General features: G+C 44.5%; 1 protein-coding gene across 1 annotated transcript; it reads left to right on the forward strand.

Moving 5' to 3' along the window:
• The first annotated feature begins 558 nt into the window (after positions 1-558).
• Positions 559-15,311, forward strand: polr2a (RNA polymerase II subunit A). Its single transcript, XM_032583660.1, has 29 exons — positions 559-645; positions 1,319-1,451; positions 1,553-1,689; positions 2,662-2,835; positions 2,918-3,199; positions 3,286-3,447; positions 3,552-3,772; positions 3,861-3,993; positions 4,774-4,898; positions 5,310-5,520; positions 5,601-5,810; positions 5,897-6,065; positions 6,737-6,831; positions 6,967-7,170; positions 7,246-7,468; positions 8,060-8,243; positions 8,332-8,503; positions 9,001-9,106; positions 9,296-9,501; positions 9,586-9,849; positions 9,923-10,130; positions 10,229-10,329; positions 10,400-10,504; positions 10,594-10,776; positions 10,859-11,062; positions 11,153-11,339; positions 11,426-11,539; positions 11,618-11,767; positions 12,120-15,311. Exons 1-29 carry the CDS (start codon positions 559-561, stop codon positions 13,268-13,270), a joined length of 5,901 nt encoding a protein of 1,966 aa, XP_032439551.1. The 3' UTR covers positions 13,271-15,311.
• Positions 15,312-15,338: the final 27 nt, after the last annotated feature.

Raw genomic sequence — 15,338 nt, forward strand, 5'->3', positions numbered from 1 at the left:
TATAGATTTCATGCAAAGCACAATATGCACCGCCCTTTCTCTTTCAAGAAAACCAATAAGAATGAGCTCCCTCAATATTTGTACCCGCCTTCAACTATGATTTGCTGGTGAAATTAACGTATACTCTGATTGGCTGTGCGTGGAATCTTATTAATTATTCATAAAGCTACTTTCAAAAGCCAATGAGCGTGTTACTACGGAGTTGCTTGTCCCACCTTCTCAGCAAACAGTCCTTGTGTTTTTGAGTGGGGAACCCCGTAGTATGCTCTCCGTCTATATAAGCAGGCGTTGGGCTGCTCAACGTTCAGAAGCGCTTAGAGCGCTCAAGTTAGTAGATCGGAAAAGGGGAGGGAGCGGTAGTTGGTCTGTGTAGGCAGGAACTGAACGTAAATTACTCAGCTCCAAAGGCAGCCGACAACAAAGGCACCTGGAATATTGCCTTCGGAGACTTTCCGGTCACCGTTGGCGGCCTGGCCGGAGTCGAGGTGACAATTTACAGGCTGTTCCTGCTCACAAAGCGGCGTGCCGAGGAAGGACGCGTCTCTTTGAATAGACAGGATGCACGGACCGCCCTCCGGTGACAGCGCATGCCCATTGCGCACGATCAAGAGAGTTCAGTTCGGCGTCATCAGCCCAGATGAACTTGTAGGTTTTCTGTTTTGGGGTGGGATTTATTTTCCTATTAATGAACTATTTAGTAGTTGACACATTAAATTATGCAGTTTTATCGGTTAACGAAGTAGTTAACACTTTCGTCAAAGACATGGTTCTGTTTGCAACTGGAAAGTCTTGCTGTTAGCCTAGCCTAGCTAACTGTAGGCTGGAGCTTGAGCTAACTAGCATGTTGCAGGAACTTAAAAAAAACTTAAAGCACAACACTTTGAAACGACCCATGAATTAAACCCCCTTTTAAAACGTTCGATGTTGTCTGTAGGGCCATCGTAAATAATTTTTGTGACTTGATATGTAGCGTTTAAATTTTTTTTATACTACTTAGCCGTGTACTTTATGATCTGTTATGTGGTATTATAAATAAAAAAAACCTCATAAAACACAAATCTTATGTATTTTTCTGTTATTTTTATATGCTGTAGTGTGTCTTTATATGGAAGAAAGTTGTGTTCAATTATTGTTCTACTTTATATGCAGTGTTTACATTTTCCGTTTTGGAAATTAAATCTTCTGAAGAAGTTGTAGATCTTTTATAAAGTTACTTTTTTTTTTATAGTGGCAGACATTTTTAAATGCTTCTGTATTTTGGTATTTATGAAAACATGATTGCGGTTATTCTAGCTTTACCATGTGTTGACTTCTTCAGAAACGGATGTCGGTTACCGAAGGGGGTATCAAATACCCTGAAACAACGGAAGGAGGACGTCCTAAGCTTGGTGGCCTTATGGATCCAAGACAAGGGGTCATAGAACGCAGTGGGAGATGTCAGACATGTGCAGGTAAAGTGTTGACATGTCTGAATTTCATGCAACATAACCAGACATTTCTGTCCTGAACTGAGGTTGTGAACCTCTCACTTACAATACATTTGTTCTTTCAGGCAACATGACTGAATGTCCGGGCCACTTCGGACACATAGAGCTGGCGAAGCCGGTTTTCCACGTCGGCTTCATATCAAAAATAATGAAGATTCTTCGATGCGTCTGCTTCTTTTGCTCAAAACTGTTGGTGGATTCCGTAAGTACTTATATTTTATTACTGTAAATATTAATTATAAGCCAATATTTTGCATTTAAACTTAATGTGTAGTGGTTCAAATCTATCCAGTTAAGGAGCTTATTAAATATGCTGGCAGCTTATAAGCAAATGTAATGGCACCGTATATTTATGACTCTTTGTGTTGCAAATCTTGTCCGGTTTTGCAACACTTGATCCACTCTTCAACAAGTAAAGTGTCTTTGTTTACACTCAAGAATGACGAAAGGAAAGGACACCAAACGTGGTGTTCATCCAGACACCATTACATTAAACCAGTGAGGCAAAAGTTGCAAATTCCCAGAAACACTCTGCCTTCACTAAGCTGCTCAAATGATTCCCCCCGCAAAACGTTTTGCTCTCATTACACTTTATCTTTTGTGAGACAGACATATTATTTAACCTAAAAAAGAAATCCTAATTCAAATGAGTTTATTTGTATAGATGCCATTCATAGTTTTAACAGTTAAATGGCAGAAAACTTAACACACTTGTATGACTAAGTTAATGTTTTTTATAAAGCAAAGCTCTTTAAAAAGCACAAGTTAGCAGGTGCTGAAATAATAGCAACAAAATATTTTTGTAAAATAACGTCTCGTATGAATTTAAAATTGACACTGCATTTTATGAGTAACACATGGTTTACAATAGTATCCTTATACCAATCATTTTTTTTGTTGCTCTATTATATTATTTTAACACTTTTACAAAATAAATAAATAAATTTAGCATTTGTTTCTAAAAGAGTATCTGACTCACCACATGTGGGAATGGCAGGCTAATACTAACTACTTTGTTTTCATTTGAGTTTTCTAGCTCATAAAACTCATTAAAAATTCTCATAAATTTAGTGGGGGGTTTGTTGATCACCCTATTATAATCCTGATCTTCTACGTCTACGTTTTCTACATTACATTTTGTCGTATTAAGTTATGTTTTTGCTTTTCTTTCTAGAACAACCCAAAGATCAAAGAAATCCTTGGGAAATCCAAGGGCCAGCCAAGGAAGCGTCTAACCCACGTCTACGAGCTGTGCAAAGGCAAAAACATATGTGAGGGAGGGGAAGAGATGGACAACAAATTTGGAATGGAGCCACAGGAGACGGAGGAGGACATTACCAAGGAGAAGGTATTTACTATGAGTCTATATTTACCTTTTCCTGCTGTTCTCTGCCTGTTTCCCTGCCATTCACCTGTTGGATTCCTCTCAGGGTCACGGTGGCTGCGGGCGCTACCAGCCGCGCATCCGACGCTCGGGCTTGGAGCTGTACGCCGAGTGGAAGCACGTCAACGAGGATTCCCAGGAGAAGAAAATCCTGCTGAGTCCCGAACGCGTTCACGAGATCTTCAAGCGCATCTCAGATGAAGAAGACATCATCTTGGGCATGGATCCCAAGTTCGCCCGTCCAGAATGGATGATTGTGACCGTGCTGCCTGTGCCTCCGCTGGCCGTGAGGCCCGCCGTGGTCATGCAGGGCTCGGCTCGCAACCAGGTGAACTAAAATCATTCTTCTGTGTTTCTGCGACGACACACCTTGCTAAAATTGTCTAACAAATATAAAAAATATTTGTCTCAAAGGACGATTTGACCCATAAGCTGGCGGACATCGTGAAGATCAACAACCAGCTGAGAAGAAACGAGCAAAGTGGCGCAGCTGCTCACGTCATCGCCGAGGATGTGAAGCTCCTTCAGTTTCACGTGGCCACGATGGTCGACAACGAATTACCAGGCCTGCCGAGGGTTTGTATACATACGAATTCAGCTGGATTTTAGCTGCTAGTATAAAGTCAATCATCATGTTTTCGCTGCTTTGCTAAAAAAAAAGACCTTTTCTGTTTTTTCAGGCAATGCAAAAATCTGGCCGCCCTCTCAAATCCATAAAGCAGCGTCTAAAGGGAAAAGAGGGGCGAGTGAGGGGTAATCTGATGGGCAAACGCGTGGACTTCTCTGCTCGAACCGTCATCACCCCTGACCCCAACCTGCAGATCGACCAAGTGGGCGTGCCACGATCCATCGCGGCCAACATGACCTTCCCCGAGATTGTCACACCCTTTAATATCGACAGGTACAGCCCAGAGGCTCCCGAGTTTGTCCTGCATCATTATAACTTTGCGGGTAATTCCAGCTAATTTCGCTCCGATTGGTTTTACTAGATTGCAAGAGTTGGTCCGGAGAGGCAACAGCCAGTACCCTGGGGCAAAGTACATTATCCGAGACAACGGAGACAGAATCGACCTGCGATTCCACCCTAAACCAAGTGACCTTCATCTGCAAATCGGCTACAAGGCAAGACCAACACAATGTTCATATATTTGTTCACATATAGAGATTCTCCATTGGGATTTTTCCCGTCTTTTTGATTTTGGGAAGCTTTTACCTGCTAATTCCAACTTCAATCAATTCTGATTTGTCTTAAAGAGCAATGTAGAGCTGGATGATAAATTCTTGGAAAATTGGGATTTTTTTTCTCCAACGCACTCATTGTTTCCCTAGATCAATGTGACGTCAGCCCACCATCTCGTCTGACAGGCGTGTTTTGCAGACTTTTTATTTATTTGTTTTTACTTTGAACGCAGATGAACTCACAGAAAGGATTATTTAAATGACGGCCACTTGATAAAATTATTTGTAATGTCTTTTTGAGCAAAAGAAAGTGAGAAAAAAACATCAATTCAAATCAGGTTTGGTTTTAAAAAGTCTGAGATCATATTTTTTCCAAGTCATATCACCCAGCCACATAGAGGTGTGAAAAGACTTAAAAATTTCTTTCAAACCGTGAATCTGTTGTAGAACACCTTTTTGTGCTTCTGAAAATAGTTCCCTTTAAGTTTTCTTTCTTCAGTAACCAGTGAGTCTTTTTTACAGTGCTGTAGCCACGCTCACTGATCAAAAAAGATTCGATTTTTAGGTTTCCAACTTGGACGATACCCAGTCGCAGCAGATCAATCTTAAAATCTGCTCACGATGGTCGCATTTCTCTGTGCATATCTGTTCATAAGCAACATGTAACTCATATCGGTGCTAATAAATTAGATTTCTAACTGTAATTTGTCTTTATCATTTTAGGTGGAAAGGCACATGTGCGACGGTGACATCATCATCTTCAACCGACAGCCCACACTACATAAAATGTCCATGATGGGGCACAGAGTTCGAATCCTGCCTTGGTCGACATTCCGACTCAACCTCAGGTATCAACGAAGATAAAATCTGAACAGCTCTTACAGACAGGAGCAAAATCCCAGTCAGGATTTCTGTTGTCCCTGATATCGTCTGGAGTCGCGTATGATTCTGCATTTGCACATAAACAAAGGAGTGAATCAAAAAGTGTTTCTGTAAAACATTGCTGCAACTGATGGCGCTGGCAACAAATGATAGTCAAATTTTGCAGGCGACTCCAATGTTGATCACTTAAAAGAAAATTGGGAGCAGATCAGGACATCAACTTTGAATATCTGTAATTTCTTTACAAATATTATTTATGATGGTAGATATTTTTTGTTGTAGGAACTAATGATCAAAGTTTTTGGTTTCCCGTGGCGCAGCTTAGCGATTCCTGCATGGTCTTTGCCCTCGCTGATGTCTGTTCTTCACCACTGCAGTGTCACCACCCCTTATAATGCTGACTTCGACGGGGACGAGATGAACCTCCACCTCCCTCAGTCGCTGGAGACGAGGGCGGAGATTCAGGAGCTGGCCATGGTGCCGCGGATGATCGTCACGCCCCAGTCCAACCGGCCCGTCATGGGTATCGTGCAGGACACCCTCACAGCCGTTCGCAAGTTCACTAAAAGAGACGTGTTCTTGGAGAGGGTGCGTGGATTGCTGCTGGACCTCCGAACAGCTTGGTTGAGATCGCTGGTGCTCATTGCAGGTTTTCCCTTTTCTGTCAGGGTGAGGTGATGAACCTCCTGATGTTCCTGTCCACCTGGGACGGGAAGATGCCTCAGCCGGCTATTCTCAAACCGCGTCCGCTGTGGACGGGGAAGCAGATCTTCAGCCTCATCATTCCAGGACACATCAACGTGATCCGCACCCACAGCACGCACCCCGACGATGAAGATAGCGGCCCGTTCAAACACATCTCCCCTGGTGACACCAAGGTACGGGGGGCAGACATTTTAATCTACCGATTTAAACAAAGGAACCAGCCTCAGACTGCTTGATTTAAAAGTGAATTTTCAAACAGGTCATAGTGGAGAACGGGGAGTTGATCATGGGCATCCTGTGTAAGAAGTCTCTGGGAACCTCGGCTGGCTCCCTCGTCCACATCTCCTACCTGGAGATGGGCCACGACATCACCAGGCTCTTCTACTCCAACATTCAGACGGTGGTCAACAACTGGCTGCTCATCGAGGGTAAGACGCATCCACAGTGAACGCTGCTGCAAGGTTCCTCCACTGCCTTGAAACTTATTAAATTTCATTAAAGACTCCAGTTCAGGTTTAAAAAACATTTATATTTTTTTAACCTGTCCAATGTTGCTTCCAGTATCAGTCCATCTCTTCCTTTCATTCCTCCATCCATTTGTCGCTCAGACCGTTGCTTTCTGTCCATCAAATGTTTCATCGTCTGTCCTGTCCAGTTTTCCATCTATGCTTTAATCCTTACAGACCTTTATCTGTCAATCCATGTATTTGTTTGCTTATCTATTCTTCAATCCATCCTCTTCATCTGTCCAGCCATTTGTCCATTTGTCCATCTGCCCATGAAAATATTTACTGGGAATTAAAAAAAAGAAATGCACCAAAGACGGGTAGAATTCTGCCAACTTTGTTTGGAAAGTTTTGAATCTTGACACTTTAAACTAAAATTGCTCTGTTACTATTGATCATAAAATGAAAATCACATGTGATTTGATTAGCATTTCTTATTTAATGGAAACACCACGATTGTGAAATTGTGTTTTTTCAACATTTGCAGAGTATTGAAAAGGTTTTTTGCACATTTGTAATGGAAACGCAGCCAGTGTCTAATTTTGAGTTAAACGGGACTTTTCTTCATACCAATGTCTTTGTGACAACAACAGGTCATTCCATTGGTATTGGAGACTCCATTGCTGATGCTAAGACGTACCTCGACATCCAGAACACCATCAAGAAGGCCAAACAGGATGTGATAGAAGTGAGGGGAAACTCTTAGATTTGTTTTCAACACACAGAATAACTATTTGCTAACCATTTAGGAGGGTTTTTTTGTGCAAGAAACCCTAAATATGTGGCATAGCAGAGTTTAATGTCCCTCCTTTTCATCTGCCAGGTTATTGAAAAAGCTCACAACAACGAGCTGGAACCGACACCCGGTAACACCTTGAGGCAAACCTTCGAGAACCAGGTGAACCGTATCCTGAACGACGCTCGTGACAAAACGGGATCCTCCGCTCAGAAGTCGCTGTCCGAGTACAACAACTTCAAGTCCATGGTGGTGGCAGGCTCCAAGGGCTCAAAGATCAACATCTCGCAGGTAACGCCTCGGCCCGACCGTCACCAGAGAACACTGTTACGGTTTGAGCCGAGCGTAATCCCGTTTCTCCTTCAGGTTATCGCCGTGGTGGGCCAGCAAAACGTGGAGGGTAAGCGAATCCCCTTCGGGTTCAAGCACCGCACGCTGCCTCACTTCATCAAGGATGACTACGGTCCTGAGAGCCGAGGCTTCGTGGAGAACTCCTACCTGGCTGGGCTGACGCCGACCGAGTTCTTCTTCCACGCCATGGGAGGCAGAGAGGGTCTGATCGACACGGCTGTCAAGACCGCTGAGACGGGTGTGTGCGCACAGCAGCAACGTGGCTAAAACATGAGGGCTGCAGCTGGCAATCATTTTACTGATCCATTATTCTGTCAATTACTCTGAGGATTGATTAATTTTATTTTTAAAAATTGCCACATTCTGCAGATTTTTAATTTTACTTCTTATGTCTTTTTCTATACCATTTTAGAAAAAATTCAAATACTTTTTTTACATAAGAAAATAAACATTTTATTGCCTAAAACGCAACAAAAAAAATCATTCTTTAAGTGAACACTTAATCATTTGCAAGGATGCATTTGCAGCTAAAATAATCCCTACTGAAACTTTGCCACTTGAGGAGTTTTGTGAAGAGGTCCTTATCTTAAATGCAAATTTATTTATTTATTTATTGTACAGTTTTGGCTTCACTACTGCTTTCAATATGGTTTTTCAGCAAATGAACGTTTTTTGAGTGTATACTCCAGTTAACGATCAATCGATTACAACACTTTTGACAATTAGCTCATTAGTCGATTAATCACAGTTAATCATTTCAGCCATTTAAGATGTAGCTGCAGATTTTTGGGTTTGTCAGCTAAAAGAGATCTTCTCACTTTACTTCCAGGTTATATTCAGCGTCGTCTGATCAAATCCATGGAGTCTGTGATGGTGAAGTACGACGCCACGGTGCGGAACTCCATCAACCAGGTGGTTCAGCTGCGTTACGGCGAGGACGGCCTGGCGGGAGAGAACGTCGAGTTCCAAAACCTGGCGACGTTGAAGCCCTCCAACAAGGCGTTCGAAAAGAAGTACGCATGCAAAAATCCTGAACCAACTCGGGTCTCCTTTAATTGTTCCGAATTTTTAATTCACCCGCCCGCTTTTTAATCCCTCCAGGTTTCGGTTTGACTGCACCAACGAGCGCGCGTTGAGACGGGTGCTGCAGGAAGACGTGGTGAAAGACGTGCTGACTAATGCACACGTGCAGAGCGTCTTGGAGAAGGAGTTTGAGAAGATGAGGGAGGACAGGGAGATCCTGCGGGCGATTTTCCCCACTGGTGACAGTAAGGTGCGTGATCGTATGGTCCACAAGAGGACAGCAAAACATTTTTTTTTCCTTTTGTCTAAAAGGACTCTTAAAATCTGCTCTGACTTCCGATTAAATCAGCAACAGTTACAGCAGTACACACAATGAACAGTCAGCAAGCTACAGAAACATTCCTAAATGTAAAAACGTGTTCAGAAATGGTAATGACAAAGTTTTCAATCAGTCATTGCAGGTAAAAGCAGAAGCAGGAATCTTGAGCCTGCGGACTTCCCTTTAAATCAGTTTTATTTGCATGAATTTATTTAATGAGATCAGATTTAAATGGTTTTGCAGTCGGATCTAAGTGAATGTTGCTTGCTTTTAAATCCTGTTCTCAGACTTTAAATGTGTGTTCTTGACATTTTCAAGATTTGGAATAAACCTCAGAACTATTATGAATCTCTATCATCTTTAAAAGCCTCTAGACATGGTAGATGAGGTATAATTGTATGAACTGCAATATGTCTCTTTGCCTGTAGGTGGTGCTGCCGTGCAACCTGGCCAGAATGATCTGGAACGCTCAGAAGATTTTCCGAATCAACACTCGAACCCCAACAGACCTAAATCCCCTGCGAGTGGTTGAGGGTAAAGCTGAAAAATAAAAAAACCCCTAAATCTCTTTAAACTTGAGAATTGCTAAATCACGTAAAATAATTACAAGTCAAATGTTGTGTAGAGCTGCTTAAAAAGAACACCCCAAGCCGTTATGTTAGCAGTTTTACAGATAGTTTTTGTTGTGAAGTTCAACCCATATGTTTTTTTTATCCTCCTCAGGCGTTCACGAGCTGAGTAAGAAGCTGGTTATTGTCAATGGCGACGATCCTCTGAGCAGGCAGGCCCAGGAGAACGCCACTCTGCTCTTCAACATCCACCTGCGGTCGACGCTCTGCTCCAAACGCATGACGGAGGAGTTCCGCCTGTCCACCGAGGCTTACGACTGGCTGCTGGGAGAGATAGAGACCAAGTTCAACCAATCCATTGTAAGTTCAGCGGATGTTGGAGCTGTTTGAGCTTTCATTTTAATCTGAAAGCCTGAAACGATTCTTCCTGTCCTCCTCCTCCAGGCCCACCCTGGTGAAATGGTCGGCGCGCTAGCTGCCCAGTCGCTGGGAGAGCCGGCCACCCAGATGACCCTGAACACTTTCCACTACGCCGGAGTGTCGGCCAAAAACGTCACGCTTGGTGTGCCTCGTCTCAAAGAGTTGATCAACATCTCGAAGAGGCCCAAGACGCCGTCGCTGACCGTCTTCCTGCTGGGTCAGGCAGCACGTGACGCGGAGAGAGCTAAGGACATCCTGTGTCGACTGGAGCATACAACGCTCAGGAAGGTGAGATATCCTGAGCTTTTTTAAAATCTGATAGTGTTTAAAAACTGGGTTTAAACTGAGCGTTGTCTTCCAGGTGACTGCCAACACCGCCATCTACTATGACCCCAATCCTCAGAACACCGTGGTGGCCGAGGATCAGGAGTGGGTGAACGTCTACTACGAGATGCCGGACTTTGATGTGACTCGCATTTCCCCGTGGCTGCTGCGCATCGAGCTCGACCGCAAGCATATGACTGACCGCAAACTGACCATGGAGCAGATCGCAGAGAAGATCAATGCAGGTGGGTTGAGTAACACTTCATTCAACGTTTTATAAAGAAATTAAACCCACTCTTCCCCAACTTCCCCACTCAGTTACATTGCACTTTCCTTATCTTAGGTTTTGGTGACGACCTTAATTGCATCTTCAACGATGACAACGCTGAAAAACTGGTGCTGCGAATTCGAATCATGAACAGCGACGAGAACAAGTTTCAAGAGGTGAGCTTTGGTTAACAATGAAACTGAGAGAATTCAGCTCAGATTGTAAGAATCTGCTGTGCTTGACCAGGACGAGGAGGTTGTGGACAAAATGGACGACGATGTGTTTCTGAGGTGCATCGAGTCCAACATGCTGACGGACATGACTCTGCAAGGCATCGAGCAGATCAGCAAGGTGAATCCATCGGGGTTTCTTCTTTTTGTTCCTTCAGTTTTGTTTCTTTAGTAAATCTCTACAAATATGTTTTTGCTCATCTCTTTCAGGTGTACATGCATCTGCCTCAGACCGACAACAAGAAGAAGATCATCATCACGGAGGATGGAGAGTTCAAGGCCCTGCAGGAGTGGATCCTTGAGACGGACGGAGTGAGCCTTATGAGGGTGCTCAGTGAGAAGGACGTGGATCCTGTCAGGACCACCTCCAACGACATCGTGGAGATCTTCACGGTACAAAGCCCTTGCCCTTCTTTCATCATGCGCTGAAGGTTTATTTCATTGGGATTGTCACTGAGAATTGTTTGTTGAAAAGGTTTTGGGTATCGAAGCTGTCCGAAAAGCTCTGGAGAGAGAGTTGTACCACGTCATCTCCTTTGATGGCTCCTACGTCAACTACCGCCACTTGGCTCTGCTGTGTGACACTATGACCTGCCGCGGTCACCTGATGGCCATCACGCGTCACGGCATCAACCGTCAAGACACCGGACCTCTCATGAAGTGTTCCTTTGAGGAGACGGTACAAGGATTTTTATTTAACTCAAAGGGATCAATCCTCACTTTATATTTTTGTAATTCTTAACAAATCTTGTTTCCTTTTCCGCTGCAGGTGGATGTGCTGATGGAGGCGTCCTCTCACGGAGAGTGCGACCCAATGAAGGGCGTGTCGGAGAACATCATGCTCGGCCAGCTCGCCCCAGCAGGGACCGGCTGCTTTGACCTGCTGCTAGATGCTGAGAAGTGCAAGTACGGCATGGAGATCCCGACAAACATCCCGGGCATCAGCGTGGCGGGGCGTAAGTGGAGGAATTGTTCTTGATTTTAGGTGTAGATGTTTTGGGATCTACACATATGTTGATACGTTCTACGTCTTTGTTTGCAGCCACTGGAATGTTCTTTGGCTCGGTGCCGAGCCCCATGAGCGGTATGTCTCCTGCCATGACACCCTGGAACACCGGAGCCACCCCAGCCTATGGAGCATGGTCCCCCAGTGTTGGTAGGTTCAAATACAGTCATTGCTTTGGCCCTCTCATCTTTTTCTATTCATTCACTTACTCTTTATTTGGTCACTTAGGAAGCGGCATGACCCCTGGAGCAGCAGGTTTCTCTCCCAGCGCAGCGTCAGACGCGAGCGGCTTCTCTCCAGGTTACTCCCCAGCCTGGTCTCCCACACCGGGGTCTCCAGGGTCTCCTGGACCAGTCAGTCCATACATCCCATCTCCAGGTTAGATGCATCAGAAAATGTGCTCTTATAATCTTTACCTATTGTTATTGCTTCAAAAATTTCCTTAGAAAAATAAAGGTTTCCTACCAACCCCAAACCTGACATCTAATATAACAGCCTCTCTACTCTTTCACCATCTGTTAAGGAAAGTGTTGCTATAGCGTTTGAAATCATAAAATGTATGGCAGCTTAAACTATCATAAGTTTATTACTATTGTGCAAACCGGAGTTCAGTTGCACATTCATACCTCCTCAAACGAACCAGACATTCTAGGCAAACGAATTGGAGTTTGAATTATGCAGAGCTGTTGAGTGAACCCTAAATGATTGGTTTTTGAATTTTCTTCCTCAGGTGGAGCCATGTCACCAAACTACTCTCCCACCTCCCCCGCCTACGAGCCTCGTTCTCCGGGGGGTTACACCCCTCAGAGCCCAGGCTACTCCCCAACGTCGCCTTCCTACTCCCCCACTTCTCCCTCTTACTCCCCCACCAGCCCCAACTACAGCCCCACGTCTCCATCGTACTCCCCCACTTCACCCAGTTACTCCCCGACGTCTCCCTCTTACTCCCCAACGTCTCCGTCTTACTCCCCAACGTCTCCCTCCTACTCCCCCACTTCTCCCTCGTACTCTCCGACGTCTCCGTCATATTCTCCGACCTCTCCGAGCTACAGCCCAACATCGCCAAGCTACAGCCCGACGTCGCCCAGCTACTCCCCTACTTCACCCTCCTACTCGCCAACCTCACCCTCTTACTCTCCCACTTCTCCATCCTACTCCCCCACTTCCCCTTCCTACTCCCCTACGTCTCCTTCCTACTCTCCAACCAGTCCGAGCTACAGCCCCACATCGCCGAACTACACCCCAACATCCCCCAGTTACTCTCCTACCTCCCCTTCATACTCTCCCACATCGCCCTCTTACTCCCCAACCTCCCCCAACTACACACCAACCAGTCCAAACTACTCCCCAACTTCACCCTCTTATTCCCCTACATCTCCATCCTACTCCCCCTCCAGTCCACGCTACACCCCTCAGTCGCCCACTTACACACCCAGCTCGCCGTCGTACAGCCCCAGCTCTCCATCGTACTCCCCAACCTCACCCAAATACACCCCGACGTCCCCCTCATACAGCCCCAGCTCTCCGGAGTACACCCCCACCTCTCCAAAATACTCCCCAACGTCGCCGAAGTACTCGCCTACATCACCGAAGTACTCCCCCACCTCCCCTACCTACTCCCCAACAACTCCAAAATACAGCCCCACCTCCCCCACCTACTCCCCTACCTCCCCCACCTACACCCCTACCAGCCCCAAATACTCTCCCACCTCTCCCACTTACTCCCCAACTTCGCCCAAGTACTCACCCACGTCTCCGACGTACTCGCCTACTAGCCCCAAAGGCTCCACCTACAGCCCCACCTCCCCCGGCTACAGCCCCACCTCCCCTACCTACAGCCCGGCCATCAGCCCTGATGACAGCGACGAGGAAAACAACTGAGCTGCGGAGGAGGCGGGGGGGAGGCTGAAGGACAGCAGCAGCTTTAATCGGCTTGAGAAGGTGGTGCTGTGGGACCCGTGACTCCACCGGGAAGTTGCTCCCCTCCCCCACAAGATGTTCAAAACTGTTTGTGAAAGACTTGCGCTGCTTTACCTGATGAGGGGTGAAAATGTTGCCTTTTGAAGTAGTTTCTTTACTCTTTAATTTCAAGATGGGGTGTGAAGAAAAACTGATAATCCCCCAGAGGGAATGAAAAGGGGAGGAAGATGTGAACATTTAAGTCCCTTTTTAACTTTGGTGTCCTGCATCCAGTCTCTCTCTCTTTCTCGCAGTCTATAAATGCTGGTTGTGTAGTCGATGGTGTACATGTTGCCAAAAGCCTGAGAAGTAAAGATTGTATTCACCATTTAAACATAAACCATAATGATATCACAAAAACTGTTTCTTGTTAAGCATTTAAAGAAAGTTTAGGCGGACACATTTGTATCATCTGCATAAATGCACACTTTAAAAAAAGAAGAGAGAACAGGTTTGGAGAGAAAGGACTTTTATGTCCTTGCTCTAAACTTACATGAGCATATGAATCCATCACCTCCATCTTCTTCATCCTTCACACCCCAAAAACCTGAAAGATGTCACAAAACTACCCACCAGCATTTTTTTGTCTACCATTTTAGAAACTTGTACGTCAAAAGCAGACAAAAAAATAAACACTTTTCCAGATGCTAATCTTCCCTAGAAACTGGGAATTTCAGATTTCACACAAGAAATTGTAAAAATGAATCTGATTTTTGATTTTGAATCTGTGACGAAATGGAGCTCAGAATAGGTGAGGGATAATAGTTTTGGTCTTGCTGCTTTTGTCCTTGTTTTCAGAAGTAGTGCACGTCTATACATTTTAAAAATCCCTCCTACATTTTGCAAATTTTTGTCCTATTTCTAATAGCTGAAGTGTACTTGCGTTCTACTCAGTTTATTTATGAAGTTAACTACTATTCTGTATGAGTATGGATAGAGAAAATAAGAGTTTCATTTTTTTTCTTGTTTGCTTTTGGTGACTTTCTAGTCCTGTTTGCAGGAAGTTCATCTGCTCTGGGTGAAGAGGCAGGGGACAGATCTTAATCGCCAGCTGACTTTCTCATTTTAAGTTTCTCGCTGCAGTTAAAGTAGCCTGGAAGTTTAAAGTCTTCAGAGGGAAACACTTTCTGTCCTGCTTTCTACAAAAGTCGGAGATGGTATATTCAAACTTTATTTTTAATAAGAAATGGTCCAAAGAAGCTGCACTCTTAGCCTTTGTTTTAAAAATGCCACTACAGTAGTGTGAACTTCTTTTTTTTTTTTACATCTTTACACAGCTTGCTGGCTTGGTAAATTGGGAGGTTGCTGTTTGACCCTTCCTCGTTTGATTTTGAAATGACTGGTTTCCCTACCTCTTCATCCCGGAGTTTCTAAAATCAGTGTTTCCTTGTATTTTTTTTCCTCCATGCATTTTACCTGTGATGAGGGGAAATTATGGGGAGGAGGTGGGTTTAGCGTCGACTCCGACTGGGAGTCCCGCTGAGCTAAAATGCATATTTTAGGTTCGGGAAAACGTAATGCAATCTAATTTTGTGGAAAAAAAACAAACAAAACTGCTTCATATTTAGCCTCGGCTTGAATGAGCAGCGTTTTCTGGCCTTAGACACAAAGCGGGTCCGATGGACATTAATTCCACAAAGTGTTGCATTTTGTCCACTACGTTTGCATCCAACGCTGTTGTCTTAACTGTGCTGTTTCGTCAGTCCACAACAACAGGACTCCCCTGTTGAATGAATGAATGAATGAATGAATGAATGAGTGGGTGAGCGAGTGTGTGTACGTTTGTGTGTCTGAAGGCGATGCAGGGTCTCAAGCTGAGGAAAGAATTCATCTGTCCAGTTTAAAGGAAGGTTTAACTTAAAGTTGCCACTGTATAAAAATCAAGTCATGATCTCATTCTCTGTATCTCTGTTCTGTTTGTTTTTTGACTTGGAAAAAAAATGAATAAAAGTTTTACTATATATCATTCTTTGTTATTATTACTTTTAAA

This window comes from Xiphophorus hellerii, chromosome 14, assembly GCF_003331165.1.
Source record: "Xiphophorus hellerii strain 12219 chromosome 14, Xiphophorus_hellerii-4.1, whole genome shotgun sequence".
In the NCBI taxonomy this organism is placed as follows: Eukaryota; Metazoa; Chordata; class Actinopteri; order Cyprinodontiformes; family Poeciliidae; genus Xiphophorus; species Xiphophorus hellerii.

What these genes read in the sequence shown, in the direction of transcription:
- polr2a (XM_032583660.1), top strand. Translation starts at nt 559, where the DNA reads ATGCACGGACCGCCCTCCGGTGACAGCGCATGCCCATTGCGCACGATC. An exon ending in CCAAGTTCAACCAATCCATT is followed by an intron (nt 9,502 to 9,585) that starts GTAAGTTCAGCG and finishes CTCCTCCTCCAG; the next exon opens with GCCCACCCTGGTGAAATGGT. An exon ending in CGCAGAGAAGATCAATGCAG is followed by an intron (nt 10,131 to 10,228) that starts GTGGGTTGAGTA and finishes TCCTTATCTTAG; the next exon opens with GTTTTGGTGACGACCTTAAT.